Below are 19,299 nucleotides of genomic sequence, written 5' to 3' on the forward strand. Positions count from 1 at the left end.
TATTGCACCTGGGGACACTTTTTTTTAAATGATTTTTATTATTAATAAAAGCACTTTTGCACTTTTTCACCATCACCTTGCTTAGTGTGGGGCTCATCTCGGTTACATCTCGGAGTCAGTGTTGGGTCTGAGAGGCTCCCAGAAAGGAAGGGCAGCTGGAGCCGACTTGTGCCATCACACTTTGGCCTTGAGGTTATGGGTTCGGATCCCACTACTGACACTGTATGACAATGATCAAGTCACGTCACCTGCCAGCTCTCCAATTAGAAAACAACAAAAGAAATGTAATCAATTATATCTTTCAAGTGTTGTAAGTTGCCTTGATTAAAGGTGTCTGCCAAGTAATAAGTAATACATTTTAGCTTGTACTGGCAATGTGATATACTATATAAGATAAGAAACAAGGCAGTTTTGAAATATAAATATCTAAAGATACACTAGAAGACAATACTACAAATGCTGTAGTTGGAATTGCCAAAGATTCTGATTACATAAAGATAGGCATACATTGGTTATTATGCAAGTGTATAGCGTAATATTTTAATAACATGAAGAACTGGGTACTACACACTGTTGTTGATATCAGTCATGTCTTTGTGGCTTAACACCAGTGCAGTGTCTTGTCAGAAGTCCTGGAGCCATCCAGTCTTTGAACCTTTTCTCTGAACCATGACACTTGCCATGTCTCCACTATAGCAGAAGCTCTTGTTTGATGGGCCTGAAGTGGTGCCTTCAAGGCTATTTGTCTCAAGTGAAAAGAAGCGTTAATTTGTTTCAGCTCCCTTAAAAAAAACTAAAATGTGGTGTAAAGAGTGAACAACCGATTATGAGCCATAGAGAAGACCAACCTGTTCTCAGTTTTGGATTTGTGCCCTATCGATGAAAAAAAAGTGTTGTTTTTTTTTCTTTTTCTTTTCTTCAATGGAAAAGGCCGCAAGGCAAACTTCATCAAGGAAGTTTCGTTACAACAATGTAAAAATGCAAATAAGCTGAGAGAAACAAGCACAGTAGGTTATGAGGGGTGTCAGAAAACAGGTGAACTTGTTTTTTTTTTTACCTTTTAAACATAATTCACACTTAAGTTAATTTGCCTGCAGAAATTTAGGTAATCAAAAGTTTACTAATTTATGTTTAGATTTTTTTTTGTTGTCTGGTGCAAAGTACATAAATAATGAACTGACATGACTGAGTGAAGAGGAACCTGGGAGAAATGGCAGTTTAACCAGGCCTTACCACACAGCACACCCGACAGTTTTATTTTACTTTGCACCTTTAATAACTAGGGCTATCACAAATTGTCATCCTCTCACTTCCTCCTTCTTCTGCTTTTGAGTACATTTGTTTTCAAGTTATCAACATACAGTGCACTATAAATGCAGTAGTCTCTGTACAGTCTGGCACCTAACTGACTATACTCCTCGGTTTTATCTCTTACTTTAGGGAGCACTAAATAAATATTTATAACAGAAAAGCAGATGTTACAATAATTCAACATTTTTTTTGAATAATAGACAACATGTTTGTTTTCTGTGTAGAAGGTGCCCAAGTCATCCCAGCCATGCATAGTTAACCAATACTCGTCAAACCATTTTATGTCCTCTTTCTTCCTCTGCGAGGTTGTGGGAAGCCAAAGCATGTCCTGGTATCAGGAGCCAACCCTGGTTGGGATTCCAGATCATAAGAAAAGGGCAACTTAAAGTTGGAAATTAACCAAACCTGTTTGTTTTTCGGATGTGGGTGGAAAACCAGAGTAACATAACATTGTAAAACCTGTTTAATTGAATTCACGGTTGAGCGTTCCTAGAGCCTTCCTGGTATTATCGGGCACAAGACAGGAACCACCCCTGGGCAGGGTGCCAGTCCATTACAGGGCCCACTCACTCATACACCCACATCACATTCATTTTCATACAGAACTATTATGATCAATATTGCACATCTTTTCCTTGACACATTAGCATTGAAAACTTTCAGCAGAAGTGTGTCAAAAAATGCGACTAGAGCTCCTTTATACCAACGACAATAGCCCTTATAATATGTAATTGTGATTGTGACTGCTCTTTTTATCTTTAGCCAAGTCAGAAGTTTTTTTTTATTATTTTCTTTCTTTTTAGTCATTATGGCGTGTTTTTGAGAGTAGATTTGATTTCTGTTATCTACAGGTATAATAATATTAATGTACTTAGCTTATGTTAATAAGCCGAATTTTCCCCTGCTGACAATATCTGTCTGTCTGTCTCTCTTTTTTCTTAAGATACTGCATTCCTTTAATATCGGCAGTGACTTCTTTCACATCTACAACTCTGTAACGGTGGTGCGATTTTTCTCAGCTGTGGTTTGCTGGGCCTGTAACATCACTTCAAGAGAGGCCCACCGAATGAACAAGCTAATAAAAGGGCAGGCTCATTTATGGCACACACTGTGGACCCCCTAGAGGTCTTAGTAAAGAAAAACAAAACTGAGTGCCATTATGAACATTGTTGCACATCCTATCTCTGACACACTAACACTATGGACTTTCAGCCAATGAATTATTTAGCAGAAGTGTGTGAAGAAACATGATGGGGGCTCCTTTATACCAAAGGCATCACCCCTGTATAATGCCTCAATGTCATTGCCAAGTCAGAACTTTTCTTTTTAGTCAGTCTGATGTGTTTTTGAGAGGAGGTTTGTTGTCTGCTAAATTTAATAAAATATATTTATTTATTTATTGAGCTTCTGTAAAAAGCCAAAATCCCCCCTGGTGATAAGAAAAGTGATATCTATCTGTCTGTCTGTCTACTACTTTGGAGTCGCCAGTTAACATAACCTGAACAGCTTTGTAGATGCAAAGAGATAAACTAGCATAAATGGAGAAAACCCTAAGTAGACACAGAGAGGAATTTGGTTTCTTAATGATCTGTGTTTACATGTGCAAGTTTTGGAGTTCTCCTTTGTCGAAACACTCCAACGTCATTAAACTGCACAAAAAAATAATTCAGTGTCATCACTGGCCAACATGAATCAGCAAATGAACATGTTGTCTGTGACAATTTTCTTGTGTTTTATTAATATGTTTAGTCATTCTGACACTTTATTTATATGTTTCTGTTTCTGGATTGCACGAGTACACTCTTTTATGCTTGGCTGTGTGGTTGAGTTCTGCAAAGGACCAGCTTACTGGCATGTGTGATTCTTGCAGGTTAAACCCAGTGTTTCTGAATTAGTAATAATGCAGGTATTGTTACTTTAGTAAGATAAGTATTGTGTTAGGTTACTTGTTATTTTAATAAGTAACCGGAATACTTAATGCATGTTACTTTTAACATGTTACCCTGTAGCTCTCAAGATTGTGTTACTGAGTTTAGCACCACACGTTCAGCTCACCAGCACAAACTTAGCAATTTCTAAGATATTGAGATAAATTATTTCAGCCAAGGGGAAAGAATAATGAATGCAACTGCCTGAACATTTGCCTCTGGAAAATGTATTTTATGGACACTTCTACCCATGGCTGCTGAAACTATGTGCAAAGCAAATACATACACAGGCTGACAAAGTGCAGTGGACATGTGCAGAAAACAAAACCCTTAACAGTAACCTGGTTAAAGGTTTATATGGCCTCATAATCGGATCGTACATGGAAAAATTTACCTCTCTTAACAAGGTTTCTTAGAGGCCAATAACCCAATTTCTCTAATCGGAATAAGAGTTTAACATGGAATTTTAGAAATCGGGTTTCTGTGAACAATCAGGTTATTGAAGTGTATATAAACACGCTAAGTAAGAAGAAGGCATCGAGGAAGTTAGATGGGGGTGTGGATTGCTGCTTTGTAATGGAAAATTAAACAAGACACCCATTGGGTTTGTTAGGTGCTAAATGTATATGAAAATTTACATAGCCTATATTAGCTCTGCTTATGTTCTGTTACTCACTTTGACCATCACTTCATCCATTACCTCTGTTAAATAAAACTATCGTTACAAGCTCTTTTTAGCCACTTTTATCCTGGTGACGTGTAGGAGATATTTTGCTACATACCTGAATACACTAATAACAGGTAATTTACAAACACTCATGCATTATGTGTTTTAAACATACAGTATGCTAAATATTTCAATTCAATGGTTTTCCATATCAGGACATAAATATCAGCCATCTAACCCTCACTATTTCCTGTAATTAAATTAATTTAGCATTGTGGTATAGTGGTTCCACAGCTCCCATCAAAAAGGCCAGTTTTAATAAATAATCGCCGTACTCCCGGCTTAGCGAGGGGGCATGGTGGTATGTGGCCGAAGCGCTTCCTGAGGAGTCCGTGATGTGGGCGTTTCTCACCCAAGTGCACAGGTGAGAAACGGTCCGCACCCGTAATTGTTCCCAGGAGCTGCTGATTGCCACGACTACCACGTCCTCTTCATATATAAGAAGCGCGAGTCGGCTAAAGGAAGAAAAAAAGAAAGACAACAGGAAAGAACGGAAGGTTGCAGAAGCAGTGAGGAGAGAGAGCCAGTGTGAGGGAGAAGGAGAGCGAGCGAGCGAGCGAGCGAGCAAGTGCAGGGTCGATGTAGCAGAGGAAGCTGAAGGCAGAGCCCTGAGAAACAGTGTTAGGCCGACACTGCTTCATGCCATTGTTTTAGCCTCGTCGTTTTAAAGGATTTATTTTTTTCACCTCCACTTTTCACTTCTGTTTTTATGGATTATTTATTGATTTTTGAAGCACTGCACTTTATTTAATTTGAACATTGTTTTGATCATTGTTTTAAATAAAAGCACTTTGCACTTTTGCACCATCCCCTTGCTATGTTGTGCCTCACTGCTTAGCTCATCAGTGACATTACCGACGGTGTCAGGTTCAAGGGCTCCCAGAGGCTGAAAGGGAGCATGCAGTGAACCCGCATCGTCACAAGCATCCAGTGGCATAGGACAAATAATGAATAAAAAATAATGGATTTTTTTTTTTTTTTATCACATCCCGTATAGATTATTGTAACTCGCTGCTGGCAGGTGCCCCTTCTAATCTTATATCACAGCTCCAGCTTATTCAAAACTCGGCTGCAAGAGTCCTTACTTGAACCAGCAGCAGCGAGCACATCACACCCATCCTGCTCCGTCTTCACTGGCTCCCTGTGTCTTACAGAATTGAATATAAACTCCTACTAATAACCTACAAAGGCTTAAATAACCTTGTGCCAAACTACATCAGTGACCTTCTCCATCACTATGTGCCTGCCTGCCCACTAAGGTCCTCTGATTCTGGCAATCTTGTTGTTCCCCACACTAATCTACACTCCATGGGTGACACGGCCTTCAGCTGTATAGCGAGTGCCCAGACTCTGGAATGACCTACCGAAATTAATTTAGATCAGCGGACTCCATGAATTATTTTAAAAAGCAACTCCAAACTCATCTGTTCAGGAAGGCTTTTAGCTCTACTTGACTTTATTACCCTTCTCTCAGTTTACCTCTCTGTCAAGATGCTCATGTAACCTGTGTGTGTGTACTAAACCATCAGTTATGATGTCTGTTAGGCTTTCTCTGAATTTACTGTCTTAATCTTCTTTATTTATTTATTTGGTTTGTACTATGCTATATACTGTATGCCCTGCAATTCTTCCTTAAATTCTGTAAGTGCCTTGTGCATGGGAAAGGCACTATATAAATAAAATGTAGTATTATTATTATTATCTATTCAACTAACAAATATTTTTGCTCAAAAAAAGAAAATACACAGAAGCCATGTGTAAAAGAAATAAGTGCACCTCATAACTGTGTAGTTTATAGAACCAGCTTTTGCAACAATAACTTGGAAGTAATCTGTTTTGATATTAGTGTATCAGTCTCTTATATCTCTCTATTATAAAAAAAAATCCTGGAGAGAAACATTAGGGCGTGAAGATCACAAAAGATACTTGAAAGAAACCGCGAGATGAAAGAGATTGGGCACGGAGCGTCTCGCGGGGACTTTAAACATGAGACTTAGTACCAAGAGATTGACCCAGAACCGTCTCGCGATGACGTAGAACATGAGATTCTTGCAAGACACGTCCTACTTACAATCAATATCAAATAAGCCCAGAGGCAGCAAAACACTCAGTCATGTAAAGGAGGCTTTGAGCACATACAGATCCAGGGCTCTCAGCGCATATAAAGCGTATAAGGACAATACGTTATAAATGAAACGTCGACGACTAAGCGAAGAAGAAAGCAGCATGGAGAAAAGAGACTCAAAAGCGTTGGAGAGACAAAAAAGAATAATCTAGATGCAAATTCAGAAAATAAGGAAAGTAATTATCAGCCTGGAACAAGTGGAATTGGAAACAAAAGCACGTCCAATCCGGACGTTGGCGCTATACACATGCAGAGCAGGTTAGAGATTATGAAAGCAGTGGAATTTGAAAATGCTCAAAAAAGAGAATTTCAAAAACGGAGTTTACCTCACATGCATTTATTGGTTACTTTGCAAAAAAAATTATTAACTGCTGCTGATGTAGATCGCTTTGTCTGTGCCAAAATTCCAAACAGAGAAACCTATCCTGAATTATGGTACAAAGTCATTAAACACGTGTCTCACTGACCTCATTAAAAAGATTCAGCATACTGAGACTCGAAAGATTCCAAATATTGTTTTTACAGAAGTTCTGAAATAAAAGTGAAACTAATGAAACAGCAACAATTCAAAGAAAAAAAAATCTTAAAAGTGTGCATCCGGAAAATCAAACACGGGGGTTGGCGAACGAAGCGAGCAGGGGGCAAAGCCCCCTAGTCATATTAAAGGAGCTTTATTCTGCTTGCCCTAGTAATACTTCTTTAATCAATCATTCTTTGAGCTTTTTAGATAGTACACATCAAGAAATCAGTCCTCGTATACTACATGTCAAAAGAAACAACATCTCAACATAATGTATATAGCTAATATATAAAAAAAGGTAAAGAAATGTAAAACAAGGTTGGCTTGCATTACTGTGCCTCCATTTTCCATAGACTGGGTGAAATGATGCAGTAAATTACATGACTGTCAACAAGCATAGAAACTATATATACATTACTGCAACCATGTAAAGAAACAGGGGTGCTCATCCTAAAAACAGAACACAAAATTGCTTTGCCAGAATAATGATACAAAAAATTAGTAAAAATAATAATGCACAGTTAAACGAAAACCGACATAGTGGGCTAAAATGAGTTTTGAAAACTGGATTATACCATATAGTGACTTTCCAAAGCAAGAACCATGTGGGGCGGACTGCAGGGGATGCCTCCATAGTGGAAGGATATGCACAGGGCACTACCTCCCTCAGAGCGCTAGATGGCAGCCCCTTTGGGTTGCAGCCGCGTCTTGGATTCCCACAGGGCTTCATGGGAGTTGGAGTTCAGCACAGCCCTGTTGGGTTCCGTGGGTGCCGATGGGCCGCCTGGAGTGCTCCCAGGTGCAGCATAAAAGAGAATGCCTAACTTCATTCAAGGAGTCAGAGTAGGGAGGGAGAAGACAAAGGTTGCAGGAGGAAGAGTGAAGGCGGAAGGAGAGAAACAAGAGAAGGAAAGTGCTGTGTAATATATTATTGTGCTTGGTACTTACTGTGTCTGTGCTATGCAGGTGGGAAAGTTGGGAAGTGTTTCCCACATTAAGATAAGGCCAGTGTTGTGCTTGAGAACTTGTGTCTGCATCTGTCTGTGGTGGGTTTGGAGGGCTGGTGCCCCTCTGCATACTACGTATGACATAACAAAATAGCTAATACTCTGCTATCTCAGTTGATCCTTCATAAGCAATACCACAAGGTAAATCAACTAACATACATCATTTTTGACATTTCCATCCTCCAATGTGCACATCCACTTTTGTGTTAATGATAGACTGTCAAGTGATAGGCACAGCGTGATGAGACTAAAGCACCCCCCCAAAGTCTGTGACTAAATGGCTGCAGAGGTTGAAACAAAATGAAGTAGGGGGCAACAGTGTCCTAGAGGGCAGTGTGCTCTGTAGATTTTTGGGATGTTTTGGGTGGCATATTTTGCATGTTTTCGTCTTGAAGTACATCACTGTGATGCTTAATTTATGGTGCCAGCGGGATTATGCCTCTTCTTGGGTGTGTTGTCTTGTTTCTCCTCTTATGCCTATTTACCTTGACTCTCTTGCTTTACTGTTATGTGGGATGGATGTTGCAAGATGAAAGTGACTTTATTTTGTGTGGAGAGCTTGACTTTTAGCAAAGGAACCAATGAACTGAACTGAAAGCACTGGATAATATGTAAATTAAGAAAATTGATTAACATTAAATTCAGGATTTAACTTACTCTGTGTAGTTGTCCATATTATTTTAGTAGTTCTAATATGTGTGTGTGTGTGTTTGTAAATTAGTTTCAATAAAATGCCCATATCTCTTAATTCCAGTATCAATACTGATGTGTATCATTTCCATTTTCTTTTCTGCATTTTGCATATGTATAAATTGCAACCAGCTTCATTGATTTAAGTGAGTACAGACTAGTTAAACTTACCTTTTTTTTCAGTCGTCTTTTATTTACGACTGAGTTTCAATGGAAACATGGCATACTGCAGCCATGAATGTCAGAGTAATGGATTTTGCTTTCAGGATGTTTCAGTTGAATGTGTTCATTATTTTCAAATAACAGTGCAACTGACAACACGGCAATATGTTGACGTACACACAGTGTGAGTTTTTTTCCCTTTTAGCTCAGAGACCGCATTCTTTATTGGTTGGTGCTCTTTAGGATTGCTAATTAAACTTGTATTATATTTTGCTTTGCTCAATCCGATATGAACAAGAGTCGCATGCTGCTACAGTGTTGTGTTTGCTAGAATTCATGGTTGAAACTCATCATACCACTGACAATTTACCCAGCAAACCACAAACTGTTCCTTGATTCTGTGTTGTCATACTGGTCAGGCATTTTGGAAATAATCTTGACAACAAAACTTATACTGATAATTTTAATTGATTATTGACTGAGGCCAGTGTGACATCCTATTAATCTTGTGTCCCATTTAAAGTTATTATGTTCCTGTGCGCTTCATGTTGTCTCTGCAATTTCATTCTAATTGTTTAAATCTCCTGAGCACTCTACTTGGTGAATTATGCATCTAGGACTGCACCAGTTCAGTTTAATGTGTTGTAGTGCACATTTTCTGTGTGTGCTCATGTCCTAAAATGACGTGACATTCTGGTTGCAGTGAACATGCTGTTAAATCTCTCTTTAATCCTTACAATCAAAATAGACTGAACCATTTCAGGTCATTTGTAAACTTCCTCATATGATGCTTTGAATAGAACAAGCAAGCTAACATTAGGGTACAAGTGGTTTTCAGATTATGAAAATTTATTCAGTGACTGCTTAACAAGAAGAAGAAGAAGAAGAGAACACAGCAGAAGTAGTGGGTGTTGAAAATATATGCATGGATAACTGAACAATCAAATGAGATCTTGTAGGAGAGAAGGGGTGCCTGTGTGCCATAAACTGTGATGGTCTAGTTCTCATGTGGATTTCTATATGAGTTATTCTTTATCCCCAAAATATACATGTATGCAGTTAGCTGAGATGCATATCTACAACATAGTATTCAGCTGGCTATAGAAAAAAACAATTTCAGGAAAGAAAGTAATCATTAAGCGTCAAGATACTTGTGCAAACAATTGTCTCTTCCAATCAGTCTAACAAATGTGATCAGTGTTAGCCATGTCGTCACATGCAGATCAATGAGTACAGTACAGTTCTACATGCAGAGTACAACAGGAGGTTTTTACTTTCAAAGAAGATTAAAATGTTTTCTAATAGTCCAACTTCTTCTGCATGAAGTATTTTTTTAACTATTAATACTCCCACCAAATGTATATTCTTGTGTCTTATGCTGGATTTTCATTTTGTAAACTTGCTATAGAATTTGGTGATTGCATTTTGTTCTGAAAGTTCAAAGACTAAAATGGTTTTGATTGATAAAAAGAGGATTGATTTTTTCATTCTAACTTTCCCACCCCTAGTTCATCTCACACTTACCTGTGTGCAGTGCCCAGCTTCTGAAAAGTGATGCATCTTTGTCAATACTCCATCCATGGCGAGCTGCATGTTTCCAGGGAATCTGAAAGGTGCCAGTGGACTATATGGAGAGAAAAAGATGATTCATTTAAAAAAAAAAACACTATCTCAAGACACTTTACAAGTACAGACCCATATTACAACTGTTTCTGTACATTTAGTGCGAGTCAGTTTTCTTACCCACCACGACTATCTACAGTTAGCACTCTTTCTACAAACGATTTCTAAGACATGCATCCAAGGTCAAACTGGCTCTTTTTTTTGTGTTCTTCTTGATTCAAATTTCAATATACAGTGCTGCCTACTAAACAAAAATACATTTATGTACCAAAAATTACAAATGTTCATTTCTTTAGGAGTTTTAAATGCATCAACAGAGAAATAAGACATTTAATTTAAAGTAATGAGCTTGTTCAAAAGCATAAAATAATGTGCCTGTTACTTTTACTTTGATATTCCTCTTCAAAATTCTAGGAAAGTGGGGCAAGTTAAAAATAAGGCTGGCTTTCTAATACAATATATTTATATAGTATCTACTGTATATCTGTTCTCTGTAGGGCTTTTCATAATCTGTCTTAAATAGTTGATTTGTTTATCTTGTACATTATATGCTTTACGGGGTCCTTATTATCACATGTACAGAGTTCAGTGCAGTTGTTACTTGCTTGTGCTAATTAGCATGCAGCACGTTGCCACTCTCTAGCACCATAATTACAACAACAGCAACAACAATTTATTTTTTGTATAGCCCAAACTCGCACATAGAGTTTGTTTATTTGACACCCCAGCCTTGACTCCCTAAGAAGACGAAAAAACTAAAAAAAAAAAAACCCTTGTAGGTAAATAAAGAATGGAAGAAGTCTTGGGAAAGGCAATTCAGAGAGAGAGCCCTTTAGGATGGGCATGCAATGGGTGTCAAAAAAATGGGATAAATGCAATACACCAAACAAAACACAGATCTAGCTGGCCAGTCTATCATGGCCACCGCAGAAATACAGTACAATAGTAAAAAAAGTAATAATACAAGCTAAGAAGCACAGTGCAAGCATAATTAGTGAGTTGAACTACATTATTCTAAAACTTCCGTCTTCCTTATTTGAAATTACTATCTTAACTCGAAAATTCTTGAAGCTGCACAAATAAGAAATAAAAATAATACTGTAATGCCACAATAAATAAAGGCACCTGTTATTGCCAGTCTCATATGCCAGTCAGTTATCTTAAAGGGCATTATCTCAGGTAACAGGTCTCATTTATCTACCTTCTACACCAGGGATTCTCAGACTCAGTCCTGAACTGCGGCTTCAGGTTTTTGTTTCAACCAGATTCATAATCCGTGACAATAACTGATAACACTGATCTCATTTAATTAGCTAATTGTCTATTCTCTAATTCTACATTCAGAAAAGCATAGTAGCATGATATTTACATTTATAAACCATTTTAAAATATTTCTGCTTTTGCTATAGATTTAAATGCTTAACTCACTTTTGTTGCTTTCATTATATTGCTCTTTCTCTGTGCCGTTTTCCCCCTTCGCTGTATCTTAATAATGACAATTAAAAATGAGCAGAGCAGACACCCAGGTAAACAATACTGCATAATGAAAGGCTGCAACAACTTTAGCGTCAGCCCCACTAATTAGTAAATAATAGATTAATTAAACAATTGGAAAAGTAGAATAAAAATCAATAAAAATACTGTTAAAAAGTCTTGGTGTCACAATCACACCTATTTCACTAACAGCTGCGTTTGGTGGGCTCCCAGAGGGGCTTTAAATGGAGAAGCAAACTGTGATTGCCTTTACTACACTATTGGCACGTAGACTTCTCTTGCTCAACTGGAAGAATTGTAACTCTCCTATTCTAAGTCAGTGGGTAACTGATATTATATACTATTTGAAACTGGAAAAAATCAAATTCTCACTTATGGCGCTTTTCCACTGCATAGTACGGCACGACACGGTTCAGTTCAGCTCACTTTTGGGGGGTTTTCCACTGGGAACAGTACCTGGTACCTGGTCCTTTTTTTAGTACCACCTCAGCCGAGGTTCCAAGCGCGCCGAACCGTTACCAAAGCGTGGCGTGTAAACTCTGCTGGTCACTGATTGGCGGAGAAAATCGTCATTACTGCGTCACTGGCTATTCTTTTCTTTAAAGGTACACACGTGGAAGTTTGTGTCCCGTCTCTCCATCGCTGGACGCAGTTTGTTGTAAGTGGATGAATGTTTCTTCAGACATTCGAAAGTTCTCCAGCCACTGAGTGTTTGTAAAACCGGGAACAATCACATCCCACCACTCTGAAGCACGGTTAAATGTCCAAACAGATGGTCTGTTGCGGCGACTTTTTTGCAAAATGTGGAAGATCTGTAATATACAGAGTCAGCATTTTAATGTTACACTGGCAGTTAAGTTCATTTTGTGCTTTGCAACAGTGATAAAATTTAGCTAGTGACGTGCTTTTTTTAGATGCTTACCCTTGCGCGTCGTCGAGCTAAAGTGTTGTCGTTGTCTGCGTGTTGTTGTAAAAGTTCCACAGTGTCACTGCAGTAGAGGCGGCGCAACTATAACGACACGTGAATAATCCCGCCCACTCTAAAGCGGTACTAAACTGCAGTCGAAACGCAAACCGAGCCGAACTGAGCCGAACCAAGGTGAGCTGTACTGAACCGTGCTGTGCCGTACTATGCAGTGGAAAGCGCCATTTGAGGATCTGTGCAAAACTTTTTCAAAACCTGGCAGATCTAATCAAAAACATTTTAGCATAGGATTTTAAAGCACTGAAAAAGCAGATTCTCTATCCTTTTTCCTTTATTTATCTTTATTCACTTATTAATTAATCGATTTACTTATTTTTACTAGCTTTAAGTTTTACTCTGCTGGCTTAGCTGTCTTTCTCAGGGGTGGGGGTTGATTTGTTTTCGATATTATTTTTATAAAAGTTGATTTATTTGTATGGAATGTTGTGTGATTTCAATAAAATAAAAAAATACATTATTCCCATATACAGTAACTGCTTAGCACATTTCAAAAGTTTTTTTTTAATTTTTTGCTAAACATAATTTTCTAATTTCTATGTTGCTCCCAAAACACAGAATTTGGGACATAACAGTTCACTAAATTAGCCCAGGAGTCCAATTAAAAACAGAAACTGGTTGGAACAAAAACCTGCAGCCTTGGGTTTAGTTGGGGGTTTGGGGAGGGCGGATGGGGGAGAGGGGGGTTCCTAGGACTGAATTTGAGAACCCCTGCTCTATACCGATTGCCTCTCCTGCACTATGTATCAGTCTGTAAAGAGATGAACAGTCACAGCTATGTCTGTCTATCAAAACCATGTCAGAGACAGCTTGGTTGGCCACATTTACCTGCTTTTTCAGGTATTTAGTGCTAACACTTTTTTCCACATTTAGTTGTCTCAGATTTTGAAGTAATGGTGCAGGAGTTAGTGCTGCTGCCTCACAAGTCTAGTCCCTGAGGTCAAATCCTCCCCTTCTTCCGCGAGTGTTTTCCTTCCTGATTTTCCACCCACACTCCGAACCGCATGCACGTCAGTTGACCTGGCAAGTCTAAATTAGGCCCGCGTGTGGGTGTGTGGATGAATGGATTGGAACCCTGTTCAGAGAAGCTACCAGCCCTGTGTCCAGTGTTGCTGAGATAAGATTTCTGCCTCCCTTAATTGGATTATGTGGATTTGAGAATGTTATGTTATACGCTAAATCAGATTTCTGTATTTTGTGATCTTCTACAGTTTGGGCAATATCTCATATGACATCGAATGTGACAAAAACATTAAGAAATATGCACAAAATGAAAATAGGAATCATCCGATTAAATAGAAAGTATCTGTCTCCTTTGTAATTGTAATCCTAAATTATTCCCATACGCAATATATTACATTTACAAGTCACATAACTTCTTGCTAAACTTCACTTTTTTCTGGGAATTAGTGAATCACTTCAGTTAAATTAAAGTTTAAGAAAAAATCCCTCCTTCTGCAAGGTTCCACAGTACCAGAAAATTTTAAAAATAAACAATACATTATAGAGAAATATGAGTGTGTGGAAGGAAAGAAAACACTTGAAACAAGTTGGGGAAAGCTAGCATCCATCACACTGCTTAGATCAGGCTGTCCCTACGTAGGACAGAAAAAATACCCTTGTAGGGGAAGCTGTGACAAGAACAACTGTGACTGTGCATGAGTTCCTGAAGTCAGTGCCTGCAGTTAAAGATGATGATGATCATGGACCACTAGACTTTACTTGTTCCTCAGTTAGTACCTTTAGGGTAGTTGATAAAGAAAATAAATCTGGAGAAAAAAAAAGCATCATTAGCCACTAAATGTTGGCAAAACTCTTCAAACAAAGGGTGTCAAACTCAGATGTTGGTGGGGCACAGTAGCTGCACTTGCTAATGGGACATCTTTTTTGCCTTAATTTTAATTGCTTTGCTTTTTAAGATTCAGAACCATACGTTGTTTATTTTTTCTTAAACAGTCAAACAATAATGAGATGCAAAGAGGGAAAACAGCTTATTTGATCCCATTTTAAATTATTTGTCCATTATATAATATCTGTTTCAATAAAATATGTGAAGAGAAAAAATGAAACAATGAAAAACATTGATCTGCTCCAACGTAGAGAACATTTTTTAGTGCTCTCAGAAAAAAATGAACACCAATACTTTTAAAAATGTTTGATGTAGCAGAAAGAGGGCACTAACATCCCATTTAAAAAATTGATTAAGAAACTGGATGAAAGAAAATGAAGTTGGAGTCTCCAGAGTAAGCTTGCTTTGCGTCTCATTATTGTTTGGCTGCTGGGAAAAAAAAATGAAACAATTTAGGGTTCTGAATCTGGAAAAGCAAGTCAGTTAGACAAAAGATTGGTTATTAATTACGAAAGTGGCTGGAATGAAAACCTGCAGCCACTGTGGCCCCCCTGGGATTAGAGTTTGACGCTCTTAGAGCAAAGATGGTCCTCAAGTAGTGGCAGCAGATTTTTGCTAATGAGAAGTCAATTATTACTGATGAAGCATTTACTACTCAAGCAACATTTTCGTGCCTCATTGTAGTTGTCTCACTTTTTAAGATGTCCCAGCCCTAATTGCTTATTTTAGCCTTCAACAGCTGCATTTACAGTTGTGATTTGCTCTTTGTAAGCAACAAATTGCCAATGACAAAGGAAGCCGCAGTTTTCCATCTACTGTAAATCGTTTTCAGTTACACCTGTGTGTATTCATCATGAACAGGCTGGTTTAATAAAATATTGGATTGTTAAAAAGGACTGAGAATTGCTTTTCTGCTTTTGGCTTCAAATCATTTATATGATGTCACTGGAAAGGAAAAAAAAAAAACAGCAATATAAGAATGACCTGACATGGCAGAACAAAAACACTAACAAGCCATGAAATTGAATAAAAGGTTATTGTCAAGGATTGGTGTCTAATTACACAATTGGTTTGTAACAAAAATTTGCTGTCACTGTAGCCCCCCATGGACTTGAGCTTGACACTCTTGACTTATGTGCTGCAAGTATGTGGGGGACAATCTGGTGGTCCCATGAGACCAAAGTGGAACTGTTTGGCCATAATAGTGAAGGTCTGTGAGATGCAAATCTAACACGGAACACCATCTCGCCTAGCATATTGTTGCATAATATTATAATGACACCCTTTCAAAAGCGGGGACTGTCTATCACACCTGGATTCCTTGAAAGATGCTATTCCAATGCTCCTCTGCAGGTGAATTCTGTTGCAGCCCTTTACTAAATATCCAAAAAATATGTGCTAAAAAATGGTGTCCTTCTGTCGGAAACCTAAAACTTAAAAAGTGGTTTGTGTTTCCACAGGATAGAAATCCAGAGCATGGGAAAGATGCTTTATAAATAAAATACATTATTAAATATTATTATTGTTATTAAGTTACACAACTAAAGCAGCCTTTCAGTAGCCAAAATGAAGAAAATTGTTCTTGAGTGGTCTTGTCAGTTATCAAAATGGTTTCCACCATCATTATCCAAATAACCTACCATATTTTGATAAGGAGGAATGGACAACCATGACATTTTAAAAACTACTGTATAGTGACAGAGGTAGTTTCAGTTTCTTTACTGGAAGGCTCTGCAAAGAGAAATGTGTGACTCATAAGTAACATTCCAAATGTAACGCATCAAGCTTTTAGTCTATAAACACTTAAATTTGAGAAAAAAAGCCTACTACTTTTTCTTGGCACCGTGCCATCTTTCCAAAAAAAAAAAAGGTATAGTATTATTTAAATTATGCATCACAGATTTATCGACTTTCACGATCCACCGTCTTCCTATTAGATAATTGTTATCCAGTCTTTCCTGTTCATCCCTACCTCATCGACCCACTGAAGCCCCGGGTACTTGTTGGACCTGATCTGCTCTTCTAGCCAGGGTCGCAATCGCAGTCTCCCTTGCTGCATCCTGCTCTGATCAGTCCGTTTTTCCCATAGAGGTCCCGAAACACCTGCAATATGATAATAAAAAAATATATCATTCATGAAGCCTTCTCTTAATGGAAGCACAAGGCAAAAACTGGTGAGCTACAAGAGAAAATACGTACATAGAGTAACACAATTACGTATTTCAAAGGAAAATGGACATTCGGTCCATACGCCTCGGCCAGTTATCGTGAAAAGACAACGGGAGGAATATTCACAGCCGTAAGAGCAAGGACTAAATAGAAGAGCTTTGTGCTAATAAATCACATATACGCGCAAAATATGATCGTCAGAGACCAAGGCACCGTGTCACGGCTTTCCGGGGCATCAGGAGGTACAAACCATCGCAGACAATGAAGTGCCGGAATTGAGTGTCACTTTTCCAAAAGCTGCGCCAATTAAACCGGGCACCAGAAGTTCCGGACATGTCCAAGATTATTCTGCGTGTCGTAGCGCTACACTTCCCTTGTGTCGAAAAACTGTAGCAGTACATCCTACTGCATAAAAATACTTTAAAGTCGAAAAAAAACAACTTAGTACACCAGCTGGTGGAAGATGAGATGTCGCCGTGCGCAGCTGCTGCTGATGCTTTAAAAGGTAAAACTTAAAAAAAACTCCACACTTACCAGAAATGTTAAAAGTTAAAAAAGGCAAAAAAAAAAGTCTTAGTGTGTTTTTAATCCAGGTGGCAGCGGTACCAAGTGTACGAGCGTTAGTCTGGATGGGGATGGGCAAGTGACACATTTATACTGTCCGGGCATTTAGGCTCCGCCCAATTCCCGAGAATCCTATACCTCCTAGCACACCTTTGCGTTCTTGGCACGAGACGCGTACCCAGGAGGTTGTATCTCAACTACACATCTGCCCTGCTGCCCTGCCCGAGTTACAGGGAAACGGAGTGAGTCTGTTTAGGGTGCCCACTTTACCCGGATTTATGCATGGATGCCTAATTAGGGCGTTCAAAGTGAGGTGTATTCAGGAGGTTTATGAATGGCTGTACTGTTAATGTGTGCTAGGAAAAGGATAGTTTACATATTAAGGCCATATTTTAGGGTGTGTAGGGTTTATTATCTATGTTTTTTTTAATACAATAGAATTAAGAATGTGAAGAGTGTTCTAATAAAAAAAGGTTGATTGATTTGGGGTTGCGAATTAATCCAAGTGTAAGTACGTTAGAGAGTAGGGATGAGTATGTGCTACTTCCAGGCTTAAATCTTACTTTTGCTTGTGACTCCTGGGATAAGTCCCAGTTTGTTTAATAAATTGACGAATTATATCCATCCACTCATCCATCTTCTAAACTTGTTTTACCCTGAGCAGAGTCACAGGGAGGCTGCAGCCTATCCCAGCAACCATAGATCCAAGGCAGAACCAATACCTGGAAGTGCCACCAGTCTGTCACATGGTAGATTAATTACATATCATTGTTAATCTGAGTAAACTAGAAGTTATTTTTTATTTTTGCTAAAGCTTAACTGTCTGAACACATTTGATGGACAGCAAATAGTCAAATAGTGACTAAGCTGCATATGAGTTTTTCTTTGTTCACCAAACAACTTGACCATTTCTGTAATCTCTTTCATTGTTAAGGAGAAACGTTTACACCAACGCATGTCATATAAGACTTTTCACGCAACACACCATTCCGGAATACTTTTGCAGGTTGTCATTCAGGGTGCTTGATTTTGTTCTAACTACTGATCCACTTCAACACAAAGTAGGCTACTGTCCTTTAAATATGTATCTATTAACCATCTGCACACCTTCTCATTATTTTCTTCCGTTATAGAATTATGAGGAGCCATATCCTATGCAGGCAGAACATCAGTCCATCACTGGGGACACTTATCTATGTACTTGTATGCATATAACTTACAGTCACCAGTTAAATCTGTCCTTTCATAACTATCTGTCTTCTATGTTACCACTTTCATTGAGCTAGTATACTGGTGAGTGCAAGAAAGTATTCTGGGGCTTTTAAGAGTGATGTGCTGTCTGAAGAGCTACAGCCACATTCATGTGAGGTTATGCTTTCAAGCAGCTAGTGTGATTATATGGCAACCACCAGGAGAATTAACAGAAAAGATTTAGAAGTGTAAACCCAGGTTAGTGGTGTTAATGATGGTTCAGATCCTGATAGTTGTGCCTTTATATGGGTCAAGATGTAACTTGTAGGTGTTTACAAGAAGGTGCATGTCAAGTGGGGCAGCCATTTGCTTTTTGTTTCTGGGGTTGAATGTATGGGATTAGCTCAAGGGGCATCTACCACTAAAGAAATGACCTTCTGTTAGGAATAAAACATTAATTATTATTGCTGATTTGTATGTGTTGTGATGTCTTCTTGTGGTTGTCTTTGTGAAGCATGCAATTAAAAAGGCACAAAATAAAATATATGAAGATGTAGAAGAGAGTCCGTGCCAGCATGAGTGGGTGCTTGCTTTCATGTGGCATAGGGTTACAGCCCTCTCAGAGCTCTAGTGTGAAAATTACTTGGAGGATCAAGTCGGCGCAAGTCCAAGCTGGCGTTGGTAAAACATTATAGTTATGATGTACTGCTTGTGTCAAGGACCTTGGAGGGATTCTTTCTAAGAAAGATACTACTATAAAAAATAGCACAGGTGCAATAGCATTCTTTTCTGTTGGTGTAAATAAATAAATCTGTTGTTTTAACTACTTTTCACTTTCTAATCATTTGTGTAGCTGAACATGTGAAATTTTGCTTTCTTTTTGTTAATTTGGTCATCTATTGATTAAAAACATGATTAAGGTTGCATTTTTTATTTAGCATTTTATAACAAATTATG

At 38.4% G+C, this 19,299-nt stretch overlaps 1 protein-coding gene and 1 long non-coding RNA gene across 3 annotated transcripts in view; one reads left to right on the forward strand and one right to left on the reverse strand.

The window, feature by feature from the left end:
- The window catches only part of LOC120516122 (interferon regulatory factor 2-like), a 50,258-nt gene extending 33,059 nt beyond the window's left edge, over positions 1-17,199 (reverse strand). The window contains exons 1-3 of one of the 2 annotated variants that reach the window (XM_039737582.1): positions 17,122-17,199; positions 16,391-16,521; positions 9,995-10,094 (exon numbers count right to left, since the gene is read on the reverse strand). In XM_039737582.1, coding sequence (XP_039593516.1) covers positions 9,995-10,094; positions 16,391-16,477 — 187 coding nt within the window. In that variant the 5' untranslated portion in view covers positions 16,478-16,521; positions 17,122-17,199. Of the gene's footprint in view, positions 1-9,994; positions 10,095-16,390; positions 16,522-16,617; positions 16,720-17,121 lie in introns of those variants that run through there. The other variant, XM_039737589.1, reaches the window with a different exon arrangement.
- The window catches only part of LOC120516135, a 39,719-nt gene that overhangs the window by 8,696 nt on the left and 11,724 nt on the right, over positions 1-19,299 (forward strand). The window lies entirely within an intron of this gene.

This window comes from Polypterus senegalus, chromosome 1 (genome assembly GCF_016835505.1).
Source record: "Polypterus senegalus isolate Bchr_013 chromosome 1, ASM1683550v1, whole genome shotgun sequence".
NCBI classification, from domain to species: Eukaryota; Metazoa; Chordata; class Cladistia; order Polypteriformes; family Polypteridae; genus Polypterus; species Polypterus senegalus.